Source organism: Panthera uncia, chromosome D2 (genome assembly GCF_023721935.1).
Source record: "Panthera uncia isolate 11264 chromosome D2, Puncia_PCG_1.0, whole genome shotgun sequence".
Lineage (NCBI taxonomy): Eukaryota > Metazoa > Chordata > Mammalia > Carnivora > Felidae > Panthera > Panthera uncia.
In genome coordinates, this window is record NC_064818.1 from 20,626,587 (window position 1) to 20,653,033 (window position 26,447).

General features: G+C 37.5%; 1 protein-coding gene across 1 annotated transcript in view; it reads right to left on the reverse strand.

Annotated features, from left to right (window-relative positions):
* Nucleotides 1-26,447, reverse strand: part of ANK3 (ankyrin 3) — a 335,763-nt gene that overhangs the window by 46,855 nt on the left and 262,461 nt on the right. The window contains exons 29-36 of the mRNA XM_049646133.1: nt 10,471-10,682; nt 9,029-9,236; nt 5,986-6,082; nt 5,069-5,297; nt 4,299-4,424; nt 3,246-3,368; nt 2,783-2,809; nt 1,639-1,720 (exon numbers count right to left, since the gene is read on the reverse strand). Of these exons, the coding sequence (XP_049502090.1) occupies nt 1,639-1,720; nt 2,783-2,809; nt 3,246-3,368; nt 4,299-4,424; nt 5,069-5,297; nt 5,986-6,082; nt 9,029-9,236; nt 10,471-10,682 (1,104 nt within the window). The remainder of the gene's footprint in view (nt 1-1,638; nt 1,721-2,782; nt 2,810-3,245; nt 3,369-4,298; nt 4,425-5,068; nt 5,298-5,985; nt 6,083-9,028; nt 9,237-10,470; nt 10,683-26,447) is intronic.

The window sequence follows — 26,447 nt, forward strand, 5'->3', positions numbered from 1 at the left end:
ATTTCTCTGTTTACCACTATTATGCTCCCTTTCATAAAACAGAGAAAAGTACCTTCTTCCTTCTATCAATATGTTATACCATAACCGAAGCTAACTAAAAAATAGCAACACTTGCATAAATGAAAAAAATTTAGTTGACTTAGCACAGACCTTACCTTAAACTCATATAGTCCCCCAAATACTTTAGGGACCAGAATCATATGGGAGCTCACCTGCCCAGAGGTACCTTGGACCTAAAGAAGCTGGTCATGGAACCTGTCCAAATCTTAAGTATTTTGCCTGGGAGTCCCAACCAGCTACCCTCTGAGAGCCTTAGATTTGAGGCAAAATAGTATTCCAAAGAAAAGTACTCAAAGAATATTTAGTCTTATTGAAAAACCATCTACTTATACACATATATTGTCCTTGCTTTGTAGAATAAGAGGAGTTAGTTTCATCCCTTATGGTTTTGGAAGGATTTAGATATTTATGCTAGAGACAAAAACTGAGATCTGGAAAAACATTTATAAGTGTGGTAGAGCTCCATTTCTCTTATGCTCTCCGTTTTGCGTCTGGATATAAAAGTTCCGCCAGTAGTCAAGGAGCTAGACTCCATAAGATTATGCTAAGACCTTTTAAGCTAAGTACTAGAGTCTTCCTGCTGCACATTGAATATGCTATGTTGGCCCACAGAAACAAGAACTCAGGAAAGGTGGGAAAAACCAAAGATGTGGCTCTTATTTGTAATTTCCAATCCTCCCTAAACTCAAGTTAACTGTGAGTAATGGGAAACAGCCAGAAATTATTCACTAACAATTATTTGTGTAAAACTCCTTTTCTGATGGATCAAACACAGTGCTACTCTCAGCACTCTTAGCTCCTGTTGATGGAGGGATTCTCTGGAGGGCTGAGGGGATAGGGGAAGATGAAGTGGGGAGGGAGATGGAATGAATGAATATGACTGAATGGATTTATACCCTGATACTTGCAAGCCAGTTAACAATGAACCAAAACAATCACTGAAAGAAGAAAAGGGCTTAACCAGTCTAGTGAAGACTAGCCTTGGAAATGGTACTTAATAAAGATGGGTGGGGGGTGGGGGTAGTGGCGGAGAGGGAGAAAGGAAGGAGGAGATACGAATTCAATAAGCAAGTGCCTCAAGAACGTAGGAAGATACACTTCTTGCAAACTGGGAAGAAGGAGAATCAGGACTGAGGTATAATGACCTACCTATATTATGAAAAATGAGATGAAAATCAAAGTTACATTATCACTTTTCTACCAACCTGAATATATAAAAATATTTTCTCCTTTGAGCTTAGATTTAAAGCAGCATTGGTGCATTATCTCCTAGGACAGTTAACAATCACAGTGAAATCAAGGTTTTTAAAGACAAGTAATGAGTAGATGTTTCTAAATTTTAAAATAGGTAGGGGCTTTTTAAAAAAACTGTTTTGAGGTTATGATCTAAGGGTGTTTGTGCTTCACATCTTCAACTATGTACAAAGTATCAGTTACATTTCATGATAAAGTTTCCCTGCAGGCAATTTTTCTTTTGCCATTGGGCTTCCAAATGACCCCCAAATTCAATTTGTACAGAAAAAAATGTCTCTTCTTATAGACATCCACATAGATTAGTAAATGTGTTAGAAAACTCACTCATTCCAGGCTCAGTCAAGTAGCTGTAGCGCTTACGTAACGCTAAAGATGCAAAGCTCTGTCGTCTATCTGCTTTCTCGGCCTAAAAAAGAAAAAAAAGAGAGAGAGACTGTGTCCAAATTCCTTGTGACCTCTGTATGGTTTTGAAACATTTTGAAGGATGGCATGTTGATGACTGGTTTATCTCTATTTTTCTTCGTATGGATTCTCCTCATGAAAATGGTAATTCCCTGTTGTGACTCTACAACCCCAGCCACTGTCTCAACCAAATTCCCATCATTTAGCAAATATAAGAGCACCAACACAGCAGACTACAGGGAACTACAAATACAAGACGAGCGTTACAGAGACTTCTGATGCTGAGCAGTAAATTTTCCCAAATCCTTCATATTTAAAACACATATATCACGATGTACACTCCCTCTATGTGAGTACATTCAAGGGAAAAGGGCACACGGCGTCTCATTCGGATTACTGCTGCTGTTTCTATATGTTCAAAGGCAGAAAGTGTGGATGAGGTTAAAAAAGGGTTAATGGCTTTATTAGAAATAAGATTCTATTTATTATTACTGGGGTATGAGTTTTAAAAATCCAATTATCATATAACTTGGAAAAATATTAGGAGATGCCTCATAAGGAAAAATTCATTCAAAACCAAATGGAACTACTCTACTATACCCTTAAAAATGGCCAAGATAATTTTCTTTAAATAACAAATATTTACCAGTAGCCATGGAACACATAGTTGGTATTACACAGAACAACTTGACTTATACAATAAAACTTCATATGTTACTCATAATCTTGATTTGACTGTTACACAGAGTGGATACTAGGTGGAAATATGGAAAAATGTATATTTACACATGCCAAGCTACTACATTTAAAAATGTTTAAAGAATTTTAGTTTCTCTTTTTCAAACACTAGCGGGATCACATTCCTGAATGCCCTGGAGTGTTCTTATGTACATGTGGAGGAAGAGTAAACCATTCTTTAAGAAAACCGTACACCCTTTACCTCACTTACGCTAAGATCTGCCAACATATAATCTGTTTCCCCACTTCAGCCCGCTGTAAGTTCTTGTATACAGTTTCAATTTCTATTCTATCTCTGATAGAGTAAAAGCAGAAGTGTTCATATTACCTCATCATCTTGATCTGACTCTGTCTCCTTTTGGTTCCAAGAGGCATTGCAGAGACAAGGAATATTATAATGGACAGCAGGGAAAAGAATATCAGGATATGAAAAGGACTGAGTAGAAAGCACAAAATGCAAGCTGAATCAAGAGAGCAAAGCAAATCCTAAGAAGCCAACACAAAATATCAAGAACTGTACATCCACGGCAAATTAATGTGTGACATCATTTGAAAGCATAAAAATCTCTGAGCTACCAGCAGAAGCAGAAGCACCATACAGAGGACTCCATCATACAAACCATAACAACTTGACGCCACGGTAACAAGACTCAATTTACACAAAGAGACTAACACAACTGGAGTTTCAGGAACTTGAATCATGTTACAAAGCATTCCTTAATTGCATACCAAGGGCCCACTTCTTCACGACCAGGGGAAGAGAGTCACAATAAACCAGTATCAAAAGATACCTTTTTATGTGCTGGCAGAGTGATATTTAAGTTGCAAACAGCTGTTTGAGGCAGTCCTTTTGTTGTCTTTGGTTCTTTCAGAAAAGACAGACGACCACAGGGCTCTTGGCTGGTGTCTCTAATCTAGAAGAATTTAGGTGGTTGACAGTTATAGAGAGGGACTTTTCTGAGGATTCCTGTCTATACAAGGATTAAACATGTTTATTTTACAGAGCCCTTCAAGAGGCAAGAAAAGTAAAGGGAAAAGATGATGGTAATAGTTACGGAACAACCACCGTGGTCACTTATAAACTCAACGGGATTTAGAATGCCAGGTTCCTAGATTAGACCCGGGATTGCTGTGTCTTCTTGTTTTACCCTGGTAATATGCTGTATAGTCTGGGTTATATACATTTTCTTCCCATCTAATAATTTCTCTTTCCCAAGGCCTCAGTTTTAGCAACAATAATAACAGCAAATAACTGTCCCATGTCCTTCTGTTCTCGGAGGAGGAAGTTTCTCCAGACTGTCCTTGGGCTCCATCAATATGGAACTTAATTATGGGGTTTGGATTTCAGCCATTATTTGATTAATAAGCATGAATGAGATCTGATGCATTTTATTATTCTAGATTGTTTGGTCTGACAAATATTTGCTTAAACAGAAACAATCATTTAGCTGTTTAAAAGGTAAAGGCTCTTTTTCGCTAATTATAAAGCTTTCCTGGCTCAAAAGTGCCCTGGGGGAGAACTCGGGCAAAATCTGACCTTGTTCCTCTGAATTCAAGTTTGGTGGGTTATTTCAAACTGGGTAAATCATTAAACTTTTTTCTTTTTATTCTCTAAGAGCTCTTTCTAAAAAAAATTTATTTATTTATTGAGAGAGAGAGGGAGAGAGAGAGAATCCTAAGCAGGCTCTGCACTGCCAGAGCAGAGCCTGATGTGGGGCTCAAACTCACAAATCGTGAGATCACGATCTGACCTGAAATTGAGTCAGAAGATTAACTGGCTGAGCCACCCAGGCGCTCCCCACCTTTTTTTTTTTTTTAATTCACAGAGTCTATTGATGATTTACCTTGATGGAAAACGGCAGTCTATTTTCTTTGAAAGCATAAAAGTTAAAAACCAGCTGCTGTCCCCCTTTAGTAAGTGGGGCCAGATTTCCATAACAATCAACATAAATAGGTTTTCCTTCCAGAACCTTTTGGAGTAAAAGAAACACATAATTTAATGTTAATTAAATTGGAAGAATTTTGAAATTTTAAGTCACATAATATTAAAAGACTGACATATTTCTATGTCACATTTGTCTCCTTATTAGGAAATTACTTCTATGGTGGTACTTGCCACAAAAATAACTCTTCAGGCTCACAATTCAACAATTGTGATTGGAAACCAAATCATGCACATGTATAAGACAGAATTATATATTCAATTCTATTCCAGCAACCTTAGACATGTTTGAGAAAGTGCTGACATCAATCGCTTATTCATACAGACTTTGAAAGTTGGTTGTTTTTTTTTTTTTTACTCCAATACTTTTACTGAGTTTGCAAATGGAAAATCCTAGTAATGTGCTAAAGACAGTGACCATAAAAATAAAACAATTCAAGTTACCACAGGGAAGCACTGACCATGATGTAGATTCATTACTACTACATTTAAACCAAGATAGCCTCATACAAAGACACATAAAACATTAGAGGATAAGTCTATATCAAATTTTTTAATCAAAAATTGCAATCAATCATGAGCTTGATATTTCTAATAAGTGCTATTGTAACCTCAAGAGACAACCCCGTATCTGGGGAATGTAATAAAACAAACTTGTTATGAACAAGGTACCTCAATATCTTTGCTTCTTGCAACTTCTTCAAAATTCTCTTGCTGCTCTAAAGTTTTGTCCACTTTGTCATCTGTCATGCAGAAACAGCGCAGGGAGGATTCTACAGGATCATTCATTTTGGCAAAAACAACGAACTTGGCCATATATGGAACACATATTAGTTCTCTGTACAGCTGTGAGGCTAACCCCACAGTTTCTAAAACTTGATGGCAGTCTGCAAGCCAAAATCTGAGAAACACAGAAGTGTGAAGATGAGATGATTTTAGCGAAATCTTAAAAATAATCATCATTAAAAAGTCAAAGCATATAAGGGAATGATACCAAAACATTAACTCGTTCATTTAAACAAACAGCAATGATGCGTACTCTGCTTACAGAAGGTCTACATTTATTATATGTTTGTTCCTTTGCTGAGGAAATGCTAAGGATTTTTTTTCTCTCTTGTCCTTCCCATAAGATTCTTATTCCCCTCGTATAATTACCCATGATGAGCCTTCCCTTCTACTCCTGCTTAAGAGTTTAATCTCTTACTTTACATTAGAAGGAATAAGGATTTTATGGAAGAAAATGGGAAAGACATGGAAATCCTATCTTTTTTCTTTGAGACTATAAAAATTAAAAACAAGTTGCTGTCTTCCTTTAGCAAAGGGGCCAGATTTCTACAACGATCAACAGAAATAGGTTTTTACAAATTGCTGAGAACTAGCAGAAGCAAGTCTAGCACCGTAGAGCTGCTTGTAAGAACTGGATAAAATGACGTACAGTAGTGAATTTTACATTTCTGAGTTAGGCCCAAGTTCACCATCAAAATTTTTAAAATTAATCATACTGGTGGTATTGAGCACAAAAACTTTTACTTTCCAAAAGTTAATAAAATTAATTCCTTAGTGCTTTTGGGAATCCTTTATTTCCATACCTGGCTGAAACATTGGTTGTAAAAGAGACACAATCCTTTATAAATGTCAGAGGTGTAGTTCCTGTGATGTCTTCCCACTGAGCAGGCGAGGTGCCTCCTGAGAGAACAAGAGCAGATACGTTGACGTCATCATGGGAGATGCCCCTTATAATATCTTCTTCACCATCCTGTTCTTCCTGTTCTTCCTGCACAGCCGGAACTTGCAAAACTTCAGCAACTTTCAATTAATGGCATGCCCTAAAGGTACTTTTCCTCTATTCTCCTTCTAGCACTATTGCTACCTTATAGTGATCTTCTTGTAAGATATTACATTTTTTAAAGATCATTTTTCTGTTTGGCTACTAAAGAATATTTTAAACCTGGGGCAACCACAGACTATAAAGCACATTTTGTAAGTGCAATTTATAGGTGCAAAGATTAGTTGTTCAGATAGACAATATAATTATCTTATTTTTAAATTTTTAAAAAAATACAAGAACTATCAAGAAAGTTAAGAAGCAGCTTATTTTGTTACAAAGGAAATTGAAGAAGATATAAAGAAATGGAAAATCTTTCTGTGCTCATGGATTGGAAGAATAAATATTGTTAAAATGTCAATACTACTCAAAGCAATCTACACATTCAATGCAATCCCAATCAAAATTGCACCAGCATTCTTCTCGAAGCTAGAACAAGCAATCCTAAAATTTGTATGGAAACATGAAAGACTCTGAATAGCCAAAGTAATATTGAAGAAGAAAACCAAAGCTGGAGGCATCACAATCCCAGACTGTTGCCTCTACTACAAAGCTGTAATCATCAAGACAGCATGGTATTGGCACAAAAACAGACACATAGACCAATGGAATAGAATAGAGACTCCAGAATTGGACACACAAATGTATGGCCAACTAATCTTTGACAAAGCAGGAAAGAGTATCCAATGGAAAAAAGACAGTCTCTTTACCAAATGGTGCTGGGAGAACTGGACAGCAACATGCAGAAGAATGAAACTAGACCACTTTCTTACACCATTCACAAAAATAAACTCAAAATGGATAACGGACCTGAATGTGAGACAGGAAACCATCAAAACCCTAGAGGAGAAAGCAGGAAAAAACCTCTCTGACCTCAGCCACAGCAATTTCTTACTTGACGCATCTCCAAAGGCAAGGGAATTAAAAGCAAAAATGAACTATTGGGACCTCATCAAGATAAAAACCTTCTGCACTGCAAAGGAAACAATCAACAAAACTAAAAGGCAACCGATGGAATGGGAAAGATATTTGCAAATGACATATTGGGCAAAGGGCTATCCAAAATCTATAAAGAAGTCACCAAACTCCACACCCAAAACACAAATAATCCAATGAAGAAATGGGCAGAAGACATGAATAGACACTTCTCTAAAGAAGACATCCAGATGGCCTGAACAGGCACATGAAAAGATGCTCAACGTCACTCCTCATCATGGAAATACAAATCAAAACCACACTGAGACATCACTTCACGCCAGTCACAGTGGCTAAAATGAACAAATCAGGAGACTATAGACGCTGGAGAGGATGTGGAGAAACGGGAACCCTCTTGCACTCTTGGTGGGAATGTAAACTGGTGCAGCCACTGTGAAAACAGTGTGGATGTTCCTCAAAAAATTAAAAATAGATCTACCCAATGTCCCAGCAATAGCACTGCTAGGGCTTTACCCAATGGATACAGGAATGCTGATGCATAGGGGCACTTGTACCCCAATGTTTATAGCAGCACTTTCAACAATGGCCAAATTATGGAAAGAGCCTAAATGTCCATCAACTGACGAATGGATAAAGAAGATGAGGTTTATATATACAATGGAATACTACTTGGCAATGAGAAAGAATGAAATATGGCCTTTTGTAGCAATGTGGATGGAACTGGAGAGTGTTATGCTAAGTGAAAGAAGTCATACAGAGAAAGACAGATACCAAATGTTTTCACTCTTATGTGGATCCTGAGAAACTTAACAGAAGACCATGGGGGAGGGGAAGGGGGAAAAAAAGTTACAGAGAGGGAAGGAGGCAAAGCATAAGAGACTCTTAAAAACTGAGAACAAACTGAGGGTTGATGGGGGTGGGAGGGAGGGGAGGGTGGGTGATGGGTATTGAGGAGGGCACCTTTTGGGATGAGCACTGGGTGTTGTATGGAAACCAATTTGACAATAAATTTCATATATTGAAAAAAAAAACCTGAGAATAAACTGAGGGTTGATGGGGGGTGGGAGGGAGGGGAAAGTGGGTGATGGGCACTGAGGAGGGCACCTGTTGGGATGAGCACTAGGTGTTGCATGGAAACCAAGTTGCTAATAAATTTCATATTAAAAAAAAAAAAAAGCAGCTCATTTTGTACTGCCTAAATCATTTAATTTTCCAGTGTAAGAAGAGGAATCAGCTAGTCATAGAAACTACTCATAGAAACAAAAAAACAACCTATCTTAATCTAGGACTTTCTGTTAAAAATCATATTAGGATGATCAAATGATGAACTAACTTTGGAGTCCAGGTGATTATCACAACATGTGTTCTCCTGACCTTATAGCTTTAGTCTATTGGATTATACTCGTGACTTTGTGTGGTGAGCATCATGCCTTTGCTCTTGCTCTTCCCTACTCCTGGTTCTCTGTGGCAGCTCTGTTTTGTCCAAAGCCCACCCAATCTCCTGTAGTCTAAAGGATTTTGCTAGGTCCACTGCCTCTGTCTAGGTCCTTGAGAGATTATCCAGCTGCTCTAGGAGATTCAATACTATCTCAATAACCTTAAAAGAGTGCAATTATTAATACTACACTTAATGGCAGGGAAAAGAATATCACTGAATTTTAAATGAGTCATGATCTCTGCATCTTTAAAGAAAGGTACAGGGATAAAAGGTACAGAGATGAGGTGACAGACAAGCAAAATGTTTTATTCATTTCTTTTTTCCCTGTGCTTATAAAGTTGGCATGGATGTTTCAAAGGCTTTATATTTTTGTACAGAATGACTGCAAATGTTAGCTAGCACCCAGGGAAGTACAGCAGCAAGTTAACCAAACCTGTAATGCTACAGAGCAGGCGCAGATTGGGCGTGGTATCTCCCTTGTACCCGTTGGACACGCCTTCTCCTGAGGGCGGGGGCACCGGGATGGTCATTGTGATAGGTTTATGGAATTTCCTTCTTCTTGGTTCCACGGTGACGATTGGGCTAAACGTTGCTTTGTTTCCAAGGATCTTTTTCACAATTTCATCTGGAACAGGCTGGGCCTAGAGACAGAGAAAGGACCTTAAATGGAAGTTAACATTTTTCTGTCATTGGAAAATTGACTTTTTAAGCGAGGAGGAAAAAGCTCAAAACAGACAACCAAAAAAAAAAAAAAAAAAGAGAAAGAAAAAAAAGTCTTTCTTCTTAATCCTTACTACTTCAGGAGGCCACAAAAAAGAACCAAAACAACTTAACAGTGTAGCAGGAACTGGTCAGTGTGTGTATTTCCCCAGCAGAAAACAGGCAACAGGAGCTTTGAGTGACAGAGAGTGAATCAAGTCTCACAGCATAGAAGCCTTTTAGTCTAACTAAAAGTAAAGGTCAGCAAATATTGAGTCTAGTGTATGTTAAACCTTTGCAGGACATCCAGTAAAACATTACATGGACAATGTGTGCCCAGGCAAAAATTGAGGTTTTTCAGAGTTAAGTAACAAAAGGGCACTTAAGATTTCAATTCTAGACTACCAAACCTAATGTCTTCCTTATGGCTTCTTTGCTATTTGGTAAAATACTCAATACAAGAGATAGCTGAAGGGAACCTCATGTCACTGAAATATAAGGTGGTGTCCTCAGTCACAAGTTACTGATGGCCTTCTCAGAGTTTAGAGTACTTGACTCTAAAAAAACCTCACAAAAAGAACAGGAACTCTAAGTTAAACTATTAAAGACTATATTAATTAACACAAATTAAGTTACCTTCCTTACTATTTTCCTTTTTCAATAGGTCTAGCTGAACAAGTAAATATAAGAAAGACCATCCTTGCCAAGATTTTCAGTTAGCCTTCCAAACCAAAACAAGTTCTAACTGGTCTGGATAAAACCCAGTGTTTATGATCTACTTAAATCAAAATGTGAAAGCTTGCAAGTTTCCTTAGTACTGATTTTCATGCTATGGCATATTATAAACCAAATCAAATACAGTTTATTTCTTTAATGGTATATTTGCTCTTTTGGTGCTCTTGTCGCACATACTGAGACCAGTAACCTATGGTTAACAAAACAATCTTTCATCAGAAACCAAGGTATACTTTCAAAAGAAAACCTTAAAATACATACCTTATTTAATAAGCCACTAAGCTCACTTTATACTTCATGAACTAGGTTACTGCTTCCCAAACCGGCCCACTGCTTTGATTAGCAATATCGCTGGGGTGAGTTACCACAACGGTCTTCTGAACAGAGCATGGTCACACGGTCTCTACCTGTGCCAAGGAAACAAGCCTTTGTGAACATTACCTGGAGGCCCACGCGGATTCTTTTGGTTAAAGCACCCTCTGGGAATGAAGCCTGGACAAGGGGCACAGTAGTGCTGCTCAGAATCCCGCCTTCAGGGCCAATCTGGTTGCTTTCCTGCTTAATCCGTGAAACCACAGCGAAATACTGGGGGAAGTCCTTTGTGATGATCCTGCAGATACGCTTTTTCCCTAGCTCCTCTGGGCTGTCAAGTTCTGCAAGGACAAATGAATGAAAAAGCTGTGAGAAGTCAATCTACACAATACCTGGAGATAAAATGAAGTGTAATTTCAAGAGATAATACTACTTATATCCAGTGGTCTAAACAGTTTCTATGATTGAAAGGAAGTGATAGTGACCTTAACAATACAAAGCTTTGTAAAGCCAGTATCAAGCTATTCATATATAATATTTATAGGAAAATATTTCTATGAAAGAGGAACACATATATTCAAAAACTGGCATTTACCTCATCTGAACAGAGCTCTACTCTGTAAGAAGAGATACCTCATTCTGTGATTATTTACAATAATCTGCCCTCAGCTGCCAAAGTAGGAATGAATCAGAAGAAAGTCGGGCCTCATAAGAAAGTGAATAAAGACTAAAATATGTCTAAAAGGCTCTAACACTTTATTTGAAAGCCTCTTTTAAAAGATGTTTAAATTACCCAAATGATTAATGTCATCAACACCAATTTCTGTCTGCCCACAGATAACCCTCATGCATCAATCCGCCTATCCACAATGGACATATCTTCTTTCCTCCTGTGCACTGCCAAACTGACTTCTTCCTGTCTGTCCTCAGTCTGGAAAAGGATGTACATTTGTCTAGCCCTGCTGTCCAATAGTGTGAGTCACTTTTCTTTGTACATCACGTCGAAAGGTCGAAGTCCAGCTGATCTGGTTGTGGAAATGGCTTTGCCCTGCCACCCCTGTCCGAGCCACCTCCTAGCCATCTCCCTGTCACCCGCCCCTCCTTACTACAATTCGTTCCCTACAGGGCAGCCAGATGGGTCTTCTTTGAAAAGCCGGATCTGATGCATAATGTTGGCAGGTTTAATTTAAATAAATGGTTTTTTAAATCATATGAAATAAATATTCAAGACTAGTCAAGAGTATTTTGGAAAAATAGGCTTGTGAGGAAGAATTTACTTTATAAGATTTTAATAGTTATCTAGAAGTATCAAAATAAAATTTATATGGAGAGACATATAAGAATATATATAAGATTAGATAAATAGCTGAGCGGGATAAAAACACAGAGCAAGAAATAGATTTAAATTTATATATGTATACACACATATGCGGTATATATATAAATGCATATATATCAACTTTTATGTATTATATGTTATATATTTAAATGAATATATTTAAATCAAAGTCAGATATTTAAACTTCAAATCAGTGGGGGAAAGATGGCTGATTTAAGATGGTGCTGACATAATTGAAAATCCGTTTGGCAGAACAGAGATAATTCACTATATTTTATCACATATAAATATAAATTCCAGCTGGATGAGAGACTTAACTACTTAAAAAAATTAAAATATTACCATAAAACAATCAAGAGAATATGTCTCAGCCTTAGTTAGGAGAAATTTTTATATTTAAAACTGGAAACCCAGAAGCCTAAAAGATAGTTTTGGCTATAAAAATGCAAAGTTTTCTATGGCAAAAATAGTAAGCTTAAAAGACAAAAGGAAAGGTAATAGTCACACATGGCAAATAATGGATTGATATGCTCAGTATCAATGGCAGCTACAAGTTGAGAAGAAGATGACAAACAAGCCAATTGAAAACAGCAAAATATTATAAGTAGGCAAGTCACAGAAGCTGAAAACTGGTCAGAAAAACGCATATTAAAATGTTCAAACTTGATAATTTACATGGAAATACTTATTTAAACATGATACGAAATAAATATTTGAGACTAGCCAAGACTATTTTGGAAAAGTAGATTTGTGAGGGAGAATTTCTCCTACAAAAATTTAAAACTTATCTAGATGTATTATAATAAAACAGTTATATGGAGACCTCGCTCTCCAGCCACACCTTGCAGGGAGTGGGGGTTGGGCGGGAGAGGTTATTTCAATACGATGATCCCCAACAGCAAACACCTCTCTGAGAAGGTGGCAGTAGGGGTGAGATGCGAGGGTGCCAGGCAGGTAATGACTGACTAGTATAAAGCACAGAAAGTGAGCACAGAAGCAAGATGCACAAAAAAAAAAAATGCAGAGTCTGCTCCTTTTTAGGGAAAACTCTAATCTGCACATCTGTATACTTTTATAAGAGAAATCTGTAGAAGAAACATTCTGGTATTAGCACTGGTCACTTCCGAGGCCTGGGAGATGGGGTTGAAGGTGAGGAGCTAAGAAGGGGGTGGGGGAGTACCTTTGGGTTCACATAGCTGGGATGGTCTTGTTACAAAATAAAGGGGAAAGTCCCAACCTTCAGGGAGAGGTGTTGGTTTTGTCTTTGTTGTTACTCACATAAGCCTCTGTTCATACCTCTGACACATACAGAACAGGTCCTACCATTTTTTAACTATGAACATGTCTGCCTCCTTCATCAGATACACAGGGCTGAGATCACAGCTTATTCTGAATAGAAATTTATAGAAAGGGAAGATGAATAGTTAGGTAATTGGATCAGTGACATCTTCTCATTTTACAGATTACCCACCAAACTCTGAGGTGGGAACACCAAATTGTCAAATAGGAGACAGATAGGGTTCCACTCAGATCACAAATGGAACTACAATTTGGTCCGTTTGGTTTCCTAACCATCTGCTTCTCCTCTGCTCCATCCAAATCTAAATATTGAGTTTTTAGTGAAAGAAAATAAAAGAAAACAAAGGCAAATAATTTTTTTAAAAAAAGGTTAATATAGAAAAACAGGAAGGAACCAAAGAGCTCGCTCAGGAAAATATTCTTGGGTGGGGTGGGGGGGGGGTGTTCAGCTATTCAGCAATTGACAAAACTGGATGGATAAGTTTTCCATCCAGAAAGGATATATTTCCCTTTCCATGATTTGGCTTCTTTTTGAAAGTCTGAATTCCCAGAGTTCATAATTCATGTGGCAACTGAGAAATTCTGATGATTAGTTTCAGTTGCTGTGCATCCGATCAGCTGCAGCTAAGCAGACATTGTTCACCTTGGTCTCAAACTTGTGATTGTGTTCTTCAGAAATAGCCTGGGACTCCACACAGTGCGAGCAATAAAAGAAGACCCCACTGTGAAATTACATCCTTCAAACAAGAAAGATTTCCTGACTCCACATGTAACAAGCTGTGTATCCTTTGAGTATGAAGCTTACTCAAGATCAAGCTGGACATACCAGAGGCAGTGAGGAACCTTTTGGGGGACTCGGGGCAACATGCATTCTTAGCTGTGTGTGTGTGTGTGTGTGTGTGTGTGTGTGTGTGTTGCAGGTATGTGCATGTACATTTGTGAGGAGTTAAGGGAGAGACAGCTGTATCACCCCTGGAAACTATAATAGCAATGGACTGGGAAGAATGGCCACTTTATGTAGCAGAGGCAGCCAGGCCACACTCTGCCATATTGCCTTTGATAAAGAACAAAAGCCACCCCAACTATAAAGTGAGTGTGTCCATCTCAGATGCAGCCGATGAGCGGTAAATGGAAAAGCTCAGGTTCTTACTCCACACTCGACTTATAACATCTTTTAGGATTTGCCAGTGGTTCAGGAACACTCTGTGTTGTACCCACTCTGAAATTGACCCAATTTTCCCGTCATCATTAAAACTTGCATAATTATTGACCTCCACTGTTGTATTTAAATTTTTTTTTAACGTTTTATTTATTTTTGAGACAGAGACAGAGACAGAGCCTGAATGGGGGAGGGTCAGAGAGAGAGGGAGACACAGAATCTGAAACAGGCTCCAGGCTCTGAGCTGTCAGCACAGAGCCTGACGTGGGGCTCGAACTCACGGACCATGAGATCATAACCTGAGCTGAAGTCGGAAGCTTAACTGACTGAGCCACCCAGGCTCCCCTTTAACAGGTATTTTTAAGATAAGCCTCGGGGTGCTTACGTGGCTCAGTCAGCTGAGCTTCCGACTTTAGCTCAGGTCATGATCTTGTGGTTTGTGAGTTTGAGCCCTGCATTGGGTTCTCTGTCATCAGCACAGAGGCTGGGTTCTCTGTCCCCCCCACTCTCTCTCTCTCTCTCTCTCTCTCTCTCTCTCAAAAATAAATAAATATTAAAAAATATATAAGCCTCACCCCAAAGAAACTACTGTGCAAATTTTGGACATCAGAATCCCCATGCACCATTCCTTAAACAGGATCATATACACATACTGCCCTCCTGAATTACTCAGATTCCCAGGCCTCTGCATGATGAAATGGAGAAAAGATATCGTTCCTTTTGAACTTTTTTTTCTGAGAATAAAAGTCAATACAAAGGTGAAGACTACAAAAAATATTTAAATACTGGTTTATAAAAAGAAGCATAATCTCTAAGAGCTACAGTTGAAGGCTAGGCTATTACATGTTGGGATAGCTGCATAAGTTAGACAATAAATGATGTGCACAGTGGGTAAACATGAAGAGACAAGAGGAGGAAGTGAAAAACAGTAATATTACTATGTAATTCATATGGCCTGAAAATCGATCACAAAATCTTATTGGTCATCATATAGGACAAAGGTTAAATAAATTATGATAGATTCATACTATGGAATACAGTGCAGTATTAAAAAGAATGGGCTAGAAGTATATGTTTTAATATGTATATCTCCAAGCCATATTAAATGGAAAAGCCACCAAAAAATGTGATAACAATCAACTAATCACATCTTTACATGTTGATATATAAATTCATATAATTTACATAAAATTTAGGAGACAGGGAAAGAGAAAAGGAAAATTATAATATATATAATAATGAGTGTATGCTTGTGTATTATTACATCGTAATAATACTAATACTAGTATTAAATAATAAAATGATATAATCAATAATATAACAGATTATTAAAATTTTAATGTGGATTCAACTCAAACACATTTTCTCTATTTCTTGCTTTTAAAAAAGGAGACTGAAACACAGTAATGAAATGATCTTAGCTGACTCGAGAGGCCTGAAAGAGGAAGGAAGTTGTTGACACACAGCAGCTGGGAAGCCCTGACTTGTGGCCATATTGTCCATCATAAGCACCTGATCACGAGGCTTTTTATTCTATTTATAGTTTTGATAAGCTGTTAATGTATATGAAAACTAGATTTTCTTTTCATAAAATGTGAAGTAACCACAGTAAAATTACGTTAAATTAAATGACGTTTGATGTTGAGGCTTGGCCCATGGCAGGTATTCAACTAGTATCCACTGAACAAAGACATCACTGGGAATTAATAGAGACTCACACTTTTCATACCAAATAACTGCATAATTCTGTAAGTCTTCCTTTAAGGGGTGCCTGGGGGGCTCAGTCGGTTGAGCATCCAACTCTTTTAATTTCTGCTCAGGTCACGATCTCATGGTTTGTGGGATCGAGCCCTGCATCAGGCTCTGCACTGACAACATGGAGCCTGCTTGGGATTCTCTCTCTCCCTCTCTCTCTGACCCTCCCCCACTTGAACACACAAACACACACTCTCTCTCTTTTTCAAAATTAAACAAAAAATCTTGCTTTAAAATATATATAGTTTAGTAGACTGATTATTGTTTGTTCTTTTAATAATTTTTTAAAAAATTGTATGAGGAAAAGTGGATCTTGTCTTCCTACTCTTTAATCCACAGTAAATTTTATTATGTCCATGTGTTTATAAGAGAAATTACCATTTACTTAATGGACGTTTATCCAAAGGGCATTGAAAACTTATGAGAATATCAAACTCTTCTGAAACGTTCTGTGTTGCAAACTAAAAAAGTATGTCAGAAAAGTCACATTTCCAGGCAAATAGCAATAAAGTCTAATTACGTATATATGAATAATGTCAATATTCTTTCCAGGACTGAATATACTTGTACTCAGATTTCTTTTTCTTTCGAGACAGAGAGAGAAAGAATGCGAGCAGGGGGGCAGGGCAGAAGGAAAGAGAATCTTAAGAAAGTGCCATGTGCCATGCTCAGTGTGGGGCCCAACACAGGGGTTGATCCCACAACCCTGGGATCATGACCTGAGCTGAAATCAAAAGTTGGATGCTCAACTGATTGAACCACCCAGACACACCTGTATTCAGATTTTAAAATGGTCTATTATTAGGTTAGAGAAGCAGGAATATAGAACCAAGAATCTTTGCTATGCTCCTATCCTTTCCATAGATAAAACCAAGAAAATAACCTACAGATATGATGCCTGTGTCCTATTCATACCCACAGAAAACCCAGCTTGTGTGTGCTCCAATCTGGCAAGATCATAAGATCTTGCAAGATCTGGCAAGATCACCAGAGCTATCTATTAAAAGCACAGATTCCTAGGTTTCTCTCCTGGAGATTCTGACTTGGTAGGCCAGGAGTGGAACCTGAAAAGCTGTTTTTCACAGTCAATTCAGGTGACTTTATGACTTGACATGTCTGGGAAGCAAAGTCTTAGACTTCACCCTAAGTCTGTCCCTAAAGACTCAGAACCCAAATTGTGAAAAACATGACAATAGGATCTTATGAAAAACATTGCAAGGATGGTTCAATATGAGAAGAGGAGCTTATGAGGCAATAATATCCATTACTGTTTTTTTTTAAGTTTATTTATTTGAGAGAGAGAGAGAGAAAGAGAGAGAGACAATGGGGGAGGAGCAGAGAGAGAGACAATCCCAAGCAGGCTTTGAGTCGTCAGCGCAGAGCCCAATGTGGGACTTGAACCCACAAACTGTGAGATCATGACCTGAGCTGAAATCAAGAGTCAGACGCTTAACCCACTGAGTCACCCAGGTGCCCCTATCCATTACTTTTAAATGGCTTAAAAAAATTTACTAAACCACTCCATACCTATAGAATTAAAGGAGAAAATGACATAAAAATAAAGAGCTTCTTACCTTTCGGGGCGATTGATAGACTATGAAAAGACCCTAAAACCCCCTCTCTTTCTCTGTTTAATCTGTTACTAGTAAAGTTTTCTCCCTCTCTCTCTCTCTCTCTCTCTCTCACACACACACACACACACACACACACGCACACACACACACACACACACACACACACACGATTAAGGGAAAAGAAAGAGATGAGTTCTGAAACAGGTAGGCTTGGTCAGGAGGAATGTTACAATTTACACTCACTGAATGTCTCTACTTTCTGGCAAGTCAGTTACTATTTGTCCCACAAAGCATTTGGTAAAGAGGGTGTGTGAAGTTCAAAGAGAATAAGTGACCTGTCCAAAGTGACCTGTCTGCTTTAGAGCTTAGAACCTAGGTCTAGGAACAGGGTCAGGGAGAAGTGATGAAGTCACACAGACATGGACTTCAACCATGATTTAACACAATGTATTTGCAGATTACCTGGCACAGGGGTAGTAGTTGATAAATGGATGAGTAATGGACAGATATGCAGATACCCTGGTCCAGAAGGTGATGTCCCTTCTTGTTGGCTTGCTCTATGAGCAGAAAGCTCTGATTACAGTGGCACTTTCTGCTGTGCAATAAATGGAAACTAATGTTCTACAGTTTTCTTACTTCACTGATTAATGATAAATTTCTCAAGCACCTTGTAACTCAGTTTCTTTATCTGTAAAAGGTGGGACAGCTTTCTCTGTAACTGAGATTTTGCAACAGAGCAAGAAGAATCAAAAAATGCTTTGTGAATATAAATGGTTACGGAGATTATCATACAATGAAGCATAAATAACAGGAGTGAAATCATGTTCCCACTAAATGGGTTAATCTTAAAGATTTCAAATGATCATCCTTGGTTAGTTTTGCCTCATTCTTACATGCACATGATTAAATATCTAGATAACTTGGTCAGATGGGACCATGATTCTTTTTCCTACACCAAATTTGTTTTCTGAAAGCTGTTTGTGAGTGTGGGGTCAGGTTTGACTGTGAATAGTCTATAGAAGGAATACAACCTCAAGTTTTCACAAAGGATGATTTCTGTACCTAGAGTTTAATTTTTAGTCAGGTGAATATTCTGCTCAGCATGATCCTCTAAGAAAGGAGAATTTGATATGAGGTGTGGGGGAAAACTGAGGCCTACAATGTTAGATTTCAAAAGGGCAAGCTAGCCAGGATGGTTCTCTGGGAAGTCACTGGAGACAGTTGCCTTGGGCTCAAATCTAACTCTCCAACCAGTGAGCTTGGACTTTGGATAAGTTCCTGAACTCTGAGCCTTAATGTTCCTTGTCTATAAGATCAGGATAAGAAAAGCGTCCTCTGGGGTAGATATGACAAATAAATGATATAAAGCCACCAGCATAGTTCTGTTCATGTAATAATTCAAGCTACTTATTCTTTCCAAGGTCATACAGCTTTGGAATAGAGGAGAAACAGAAAACCAATCTGTGGCAGATCTAAGGTTGGATTAAACAACAACAACAACAACAACAACAAGAGCAACAACACATTATGTCTATATCTCTATGGTGTATGAATCTTAATTGCTGTCATTTTATTTTCATTCCAGATTTCAAAATAAGGTTTCACTAATTACAAAGTATTAAATATAAGAATTTATAAATAAATTGGGAGAAATGAAGGAAATAAAAGACAAGTCTGTAACATTCAGCTCTGGCTATAGAATATGTGGAACACCAGGGCACTTGTAATATATTCATTCAAATATTTCAGGAAATCATAGACGTTCATCTCCTCGGAATTCAAATTCAGCTTCATCTGAATATGCAACTTTTGTAATAAGTCTGTCCAAGAAGTTGCAGGAAAAAAAAAAACCCAAATGATACAACTTGATCCTTCTTCCTCAATGTAAACATAATAGAAACCTCTCCGATTTTGTCCAACTTTTATTTTGAAATAATTATAAATTCATGGGAAATTGCAAAGATTACAGAGAGGTCCCATGTACAGGTACAATTTTAGAAATTTAACTCCTATTCTTATTCATTTCCAGTATGCACTTTATATCTGTCTCGATCAGCATTATTTTACATCTTTGTGCAAGGTAAGGATCTTCTTTGTTATTCAGATTTGTACAATGCATTGAGAGCTAATGATGACTGTCTAGAAACAATGAATTATCTATTTGTTTCCCCTCCGGTTTTAGCAATCCATACAATTTCTGACAATTATATTTTAAAATTATTTTTTGAAAACTAATTTCTAATCATTTTGTGCCCTTTCCCTCCCATGCAGACCACCTCTCCTCATTTGGTTGTGGCACCCCTTCCTTTAGAAAGTTGCTTTCTCTCTTGGGTATAGGTCACTGAATTATTAAGGAAATGTATCATCAAGAGTGGGGACATAGGCTTGGATACAAAGCATTTATTTTTCCATTCATTCAACAAGTTATGGTGTGGTGACAATACTGTGCCAAGAGCTGCTACATGCACTGGGAATATGGCTGTCAACAAGTCAAGCCAAGTCCCTGTCCACAGGGACTTTATCGTACATCATGGAAGATAGCAAAGTTCAAAGTTGCTTGTTATGGAAGAAGACAGGCCAGATGTTGTGGACATATTTACCAGGTGGATCTAACTTAGTCTGGGGTTTAGGGAAGGCTTTCTGGAAGAGAAGTTAGGGAGTGTTTGCTCATGCTGGAATAATCATTATAAGGGTTTCCTCCAGGATTGCAGAAACTTTATATTCTATGCATTGGCTTCTCTATGTATTTTTTCCAGGAAAATGTTCTTCCACATTTGCTTAGTTTTCCACTTATGTAAATAAAAAGGCATGGCTTTCAGGCAATTAGCTCCATTATGGCACTTTCTTCAACCCTTTGTTTAAACCATTACTACGATATGAAGGCAAAAAACAAATAATATAATCCCATGTTCAAAATCAGGATCATATATAATTCTTTAAAGCTGAACACCATAAATCAGTAACCCAGCATGTGCAGCAGATACAGAAGCACAACGAACTCCAAGGGCCCTAGACCTGCTGTGTCTGGCACCCTGGCCTCCATTCTCATCTGCACTAAAGGTCATAAAAGCTTGCACCCAATCTCTCAGCCTTGCTTCCCTGTCCTCAGAGGGCCAAGAGTCCCATTCTGTCTGACAAGTGGGTCAGGGTGTCTGACATCATTATTTTGACCTACTAATGTTTTATAAAAAGATGTAAATGCTGGCAAATCCATTTACACAGGCACATATAAGGCTCGCTGTGGTTAATGTTTATTTGGCTTGGTCCCATTCTCATTTCCCAGCTAGTTGGTTTGGGGTAGCTGTTCTATTTCCCTTCCTTTTGCACTATGGTAGGTATCAAGCAACTGATTTAAAATGAGTTTTATGGCAACAAGCTGAAGGGTTTAACTGATAGTATTTGGTATGCTTTTTGTTTTTTGACACCCTAACATAATCTTCATTTGGTTAAGTTGTTTTTACTTTTTCCTCCAGAATTTTTCAAAATTGTTAACAGATTTGTCCAGCAGATGGTGCTGTGTACAACATAAAGCTACGTGTTCCACTTCTCAGCACTGGACGCTTCTACAATCTAACTTGATGCTTTAAGATTATGCTTTGTCTCATGCCTGATGAATTAAAAATGAGTTCATTTGAACCAAAGTAGCAATTTTTAACTGAAACATCTGCCTCTGTAATTATTGTTCGTATAGTTAGATAACAAAATTATGGAAAATTAGTTTTCTGTTACTTGACATTATAGTTATCAATTTCTCTTTCCTGCTTCAACTTACAGAAAAATAGCATAATTATTTTATCTAAAATGCATTATTTTAAACTTTCACTTGGTCTCATGGGAAAACAATGACAACAGGAAGGAAACATTTTCCTGGCATGATGGCATTGTTTGGAGAGCTTCAGCAAAACTTTGGTCCAACACAGTGGTTGGGATTTTAAAATAATAGCATAATTCCTATATGTTCAAAGCATTCTTGTGATGCTTAGGTAGCAATGATTTTGATTTTAAAACCTAATAAATGTGTCTCTCCAAATCTATACATTGTCCAGAGAAGCACCGTCTAAAAGAAATATAATGCAAACCACATTTGGAACTTTAAATTTCTTTATAGCCACCCTGGAAAATTAAAAAGGAATAGGTAAAATTAATTTTAATGGTATCTTTTTTTTAAAAGTAGGCTCCACGCCCAACACAGAAGCCCAACATGGGGCTTGAACTCACAACCCTGAGATCAAGACCTAGGCTGAGAACAAGAGTCAGACACTTAAGCAACTAAGCCACCCAGGTGCCCCAATTTTAATAATATCTTTTATTTAGCCCAGTATATCCAAAACATTACCATTCCAACATGTAGCCAATGTAAAAAATATTAATGAGATATCGATTGGGGGGTTGCTCTGCACATCTGGTGTAGTTTACATTCACAGTACATCTCAATGTGCACTGGCCCCATTTCAAGTGCCCTGTAGCCACGTGTAACTAGTGGCAACCTTAGTGTCAGTGCCACACTAGAGCATTTCTCCAGCTCTTCAATTTTAAGACCTCCAAGGAGGAAGGATTCTTCTACTAGTGAATCCTCTCAGGTCCAGCAAAACCATAAACCACAAAACACCCTTTGGGGTCTGACTTTAGAGGCAGAATTTTAAACATGTTTAATTGAACTTTGTGAGTTTAACTAAAGATTTTAAACAAACTTACAAAGTAGATTCAACTTGGTTCACTTTAAAGATGACGTTTTTGGGGGGAGCAGAATGAATTTATTTTGTGTTTTCCAGTATCTTTTTCTCAGCAGAGAATTGACAAGTGCTAGGACAAGATCTGGGTCCGCCTCCAAAGAGGAAAGTCGCTTCTGCCACATGATATCTTATTGGTAACAGCAGGTTCTTCACACCCAGACCAACTGTCCTCTGTCATTCTAGCCTCTTACTTCAGTAGAGCTCTGCTAACACACCTGCTTCATTAGCATAATCATTGATGCTTGTGTCTCCAGGCTCCTAGTGGCAGAAATAAATCCTAATTCTACCACATTTGCAATGACAGTTTTTCTTGAATCCACACCATATCCTTTTGAGTCATATAAGAGCTAAGATGGTACCTTGATGAGTAATGCAAGACTTAAATAGCAGCTAACATTTAAGTAACATTTTTGTTTCACGCAAAACACTTTCATAGGCATCCTTCATTTGAGAATACAGAAAGGCAAAGGGGTATTATAGAAAAACAAGTAAATTTGGGGTCAGAAGCCTGGACTTTAGAAGTCTAGATCTAGATCTATTTTCCTACCATTGCCTGACTGTGTAGTGGTGATGGAGAGAATGTCACCTTCATCAACCCTGACCAGGGCTTCAACTAGCCACGTGCAATTTGGAAAAGGGTGCCACTTAGGACAGACACCACCTTGCAGGTAAATGGCTTGGGAACATTAGTTAAGATTGTCTCTTTGTCCTGCAGGCCAGTGTCAGAGCAGATGTCTTGGCAAGGGGAAGAGGCAAGATTTCAGTTCCTACTTGCTCTCCTGCACAACTGTACATGGCAGCCGTGACAAATACTAACATTGATTGAGTGGTTCTTATGCATCAGACCTTGGATTAAGAACTTTACATATATTAGCTAGTCAGTTCCCCCTTAGCTCTCTATGAGGTATCCTCACTTTACAGATTTAAATGAAATTTTAGAAAGACTGAGTGCTTGGTTAGGATAACACAGCTAGGAAGTCAGCATGGGAATTGTGGTCTATGTGACGTCCACAGATCCTGATCCTAACCACTATATTACACTAGGAAAATTTTCCTCCTCCTTACACTTGTCTTTCTTTGGAGCTATTCTAACTACTCCATTTGTGCACTTGGAAAGGCTTTGCAAGTTTTGAAATATTACAGAACCATATCTAATCCTTACAATTGCATGGTATCGTAAAAGTCAGTTATCAAAATATTGCCTAAGATGATTTTTAACATTTGGGTTTTAAGATTTTTCAGAGAATAAGGTGCAACAGGACTGGTTATAAAAATAGCATATAGATTAGTTACAGAGCAGAATTTATTTATGGAAAAGAGGGTAAAAAAGGAGACATTTATAATAAAACATGTAATACCAAGAGTCACTTGCCATGGATGACAGATAAGGCTTATTGTTATAAATTGGGGAAATTAATAAATTAAAACAACAGGATGCTTTTTTCTTTTTCTTTAAGGAAGTCTTGAGTGATCTAGTCACTGGTTTGTTTTCTGTACTACTGTTATGATGCTCATTAACAACTATCCAGGAATAAACAAAGGGGGGGTGGGGCAGAGGGAAGAAGGTAGAACACAACATGAAAACTTCTGTTCTGCGCTCATGCTTCTTTTCCTATGAGAACTTTGAATAGCTGGACCTTAGGGAAATAGAAGTGTTGGATTTTTTTTTTTAAGAGATAGGATGATTTTGATTTTTGTCTGTTTTTAGAAGGGGGATGTTCCAGTATGAATGAAATGTCTTTGGGTACTAGAGAAGAGTGGTGATAAGTGGGGCTTAAGCTTGGTATGAAATCTGATTGAGTTTCAGCTATAAAATATGTATAGTACTTCCTTCATTATTGTTACTTTAAAACTTAATCCATGAAGAAAACCACTGTGCCTGGAGAATTTAGTCCTTATTTTTGCTGAAGTACCTCCAGTGCTAGATTCTTTAAGCCTAGAAGTATTTACGTTTTCTTTTAATTGCCTAAAATAGAACCAAAGTTTAACTGGTCTTTAAAAATGTAACAAAGAAACTCTATCTACTATTTCCAAGATAACACACAGAATCCAGGACAGAGGGCTAATATCATCATTTCTTGACATATGTCCTGAGTGTGGAAGCTCGAGGGGCATAATTTCTAAGCAAAGATATGACTAATTCCAATTTAAAACTGGTTTAATAAAAACAAAATGAAGATAATTAGCATGAAACCATGGAAATCCATTCCATAAATAATCCTTAAAAATTGAAAAAAAATTGCGGGTGCCCCAAAAACTGGTGGCTCAGTCAGTTTAGTGTCTGACTCTTGGGTTCAGCTCAAGTCATGACCTCACAGTTCATGATTTTGAGCCCTGTGTCAGGGCCTCCTTGGGATCCTCTCCCTCTGCGCCTCCCCTGCTCTCTCTTTCTCTCTCTCAAAATAAATAAATAAACTTAAAAAAAAAAGAATCTACTAATTTTTTTTTCAAAAATTCTACCTGTGCCTGGTAGGATGGACATATTATAATCTATACTCAAAAATGAAGGAGACTATATTAGAATATTCAGTGTTTTTGCTAGAACTACAATGTCCAATGAGGTAGCGAGTGGCCACATGTGGCTATCTGAAATTAATTAAACAAAATTAAACATTACCTTCCTCAACTGTACGAGTCATATTTCAAGTACTCCGGAGTCACATGTGACTAGTGATTACTCTTGGACAGCCCATGTATAGAGTATTTCCATCATCATATAAATCATCATCTACTAGGCAGTACTGTTTTAGAATGTTCAGTATTCTTCCTAGAATAATGTTAATTTCTCAGAAATTTCCTCAAAGTAAATGCTCCTCTTTAATTTTCTTCTCCTGTAGATTAACATTAGTGACATTTGGGGTAGAAGAAATAGACCAATGAGAACTTTTCCTCCAGCTAGCTACATATTTTGAGAAGTTCCTCCTTCTGCCCCTTACCAGCAAGGGGGGAAAACCTAAATCAGCATTGTGCCTGACACTGGGGGTTCAAAGGTGATTAAGACATGTACCCTGCCTTCAAGAGGTTACAGTATCAAGGTAGTTATCTAGAAAGAAAGAAAGAAAGAAAGAAAGAAAGAAAGAAAGAAAGAAAGAAAGAAAAAGAGAGAAAGAAAAGAAACTCCTTGTATAGGAGACGCTACACGTTAAAAACTAATAATCTACATTGGCATTTAAGAAATACTAGATACATGAAAATATTTACATACTTTATTTTCCTTAAAATAACCACCCTCTCTGGATAACCCATTTTTCTTATTCTCTCCATTTTTGAATCCTGAATCATCTATATTCTTTTACTATTTTCAAAATGCTAATTCAATTCATTCTCTTAAGATGTATTCTTTTTAAAATTTTTAATTGTGTTTCCTTATCAATGTCCTTAGAAGAGAATGACTAGGTAATAAAAATTAGAAATCATAATTACCACTGCATGTTCCTATCAGAAATTATTTGAAGTTATAGCCGATATATGATATAAATATCAGTATCATATGTAAACATTTAATATATGCTCATTTAAGATGATTATTCTCCTGAACCTTAAATCTAGAGGTTGGTAGGAATTTTCCTGTTTACATTTATTTTCTTCTCCACAGGGCACACATTTCTAAAATAAGTGGGATATGGTTAAATCTTTGAAAACAAGATAAAACCAGATTTCTAACCCAGCGCTGCTACTTAGTTTGGGTAATATTAGGTAAGTGACTTGACTTGTCTGAACTTCTGTTCCCTCATCTATAAAGGGTGATTAAAGGGGTACGTGGGTGGCTCAGTTGGTTAAGTGTCTGACTTCAGTTCAGATCATGATCTCAGGGTTCATGGGTTTGAGCCCTGTGTTGGGCTCTGTGCTGACAGCTCAGAGCCTGGAGCCTACTTCAGATTTTTGTGTCTCCCTCTCTCTCTGCCCCTCTCCTGCTTACACTCTGACTCTCTCTCTCAAAAATACACATTAAAAACATAAAAAAATAATAAACAGTAAATAAATGTTAAAAGAAAAATTTTTTAAACGTGTGATTAAAACTACCTACTTTATAGTACTATACTTTTGTTTTAAATTTTCATATAGAAAGGAATTTATCACTCTCTCACAAATGCTAGAAACTCAACAATTAATAATTTCCTCCTACCCTGCTGTAAAAACATCTTTAAATTCTTGGTTGGCAGTGATGAACTGTGTCTTTTACAGAACCTTTGATAGGACAATTTTTTTCTATAGAATGAATAGTGACAACAGCTGATATTTATTGA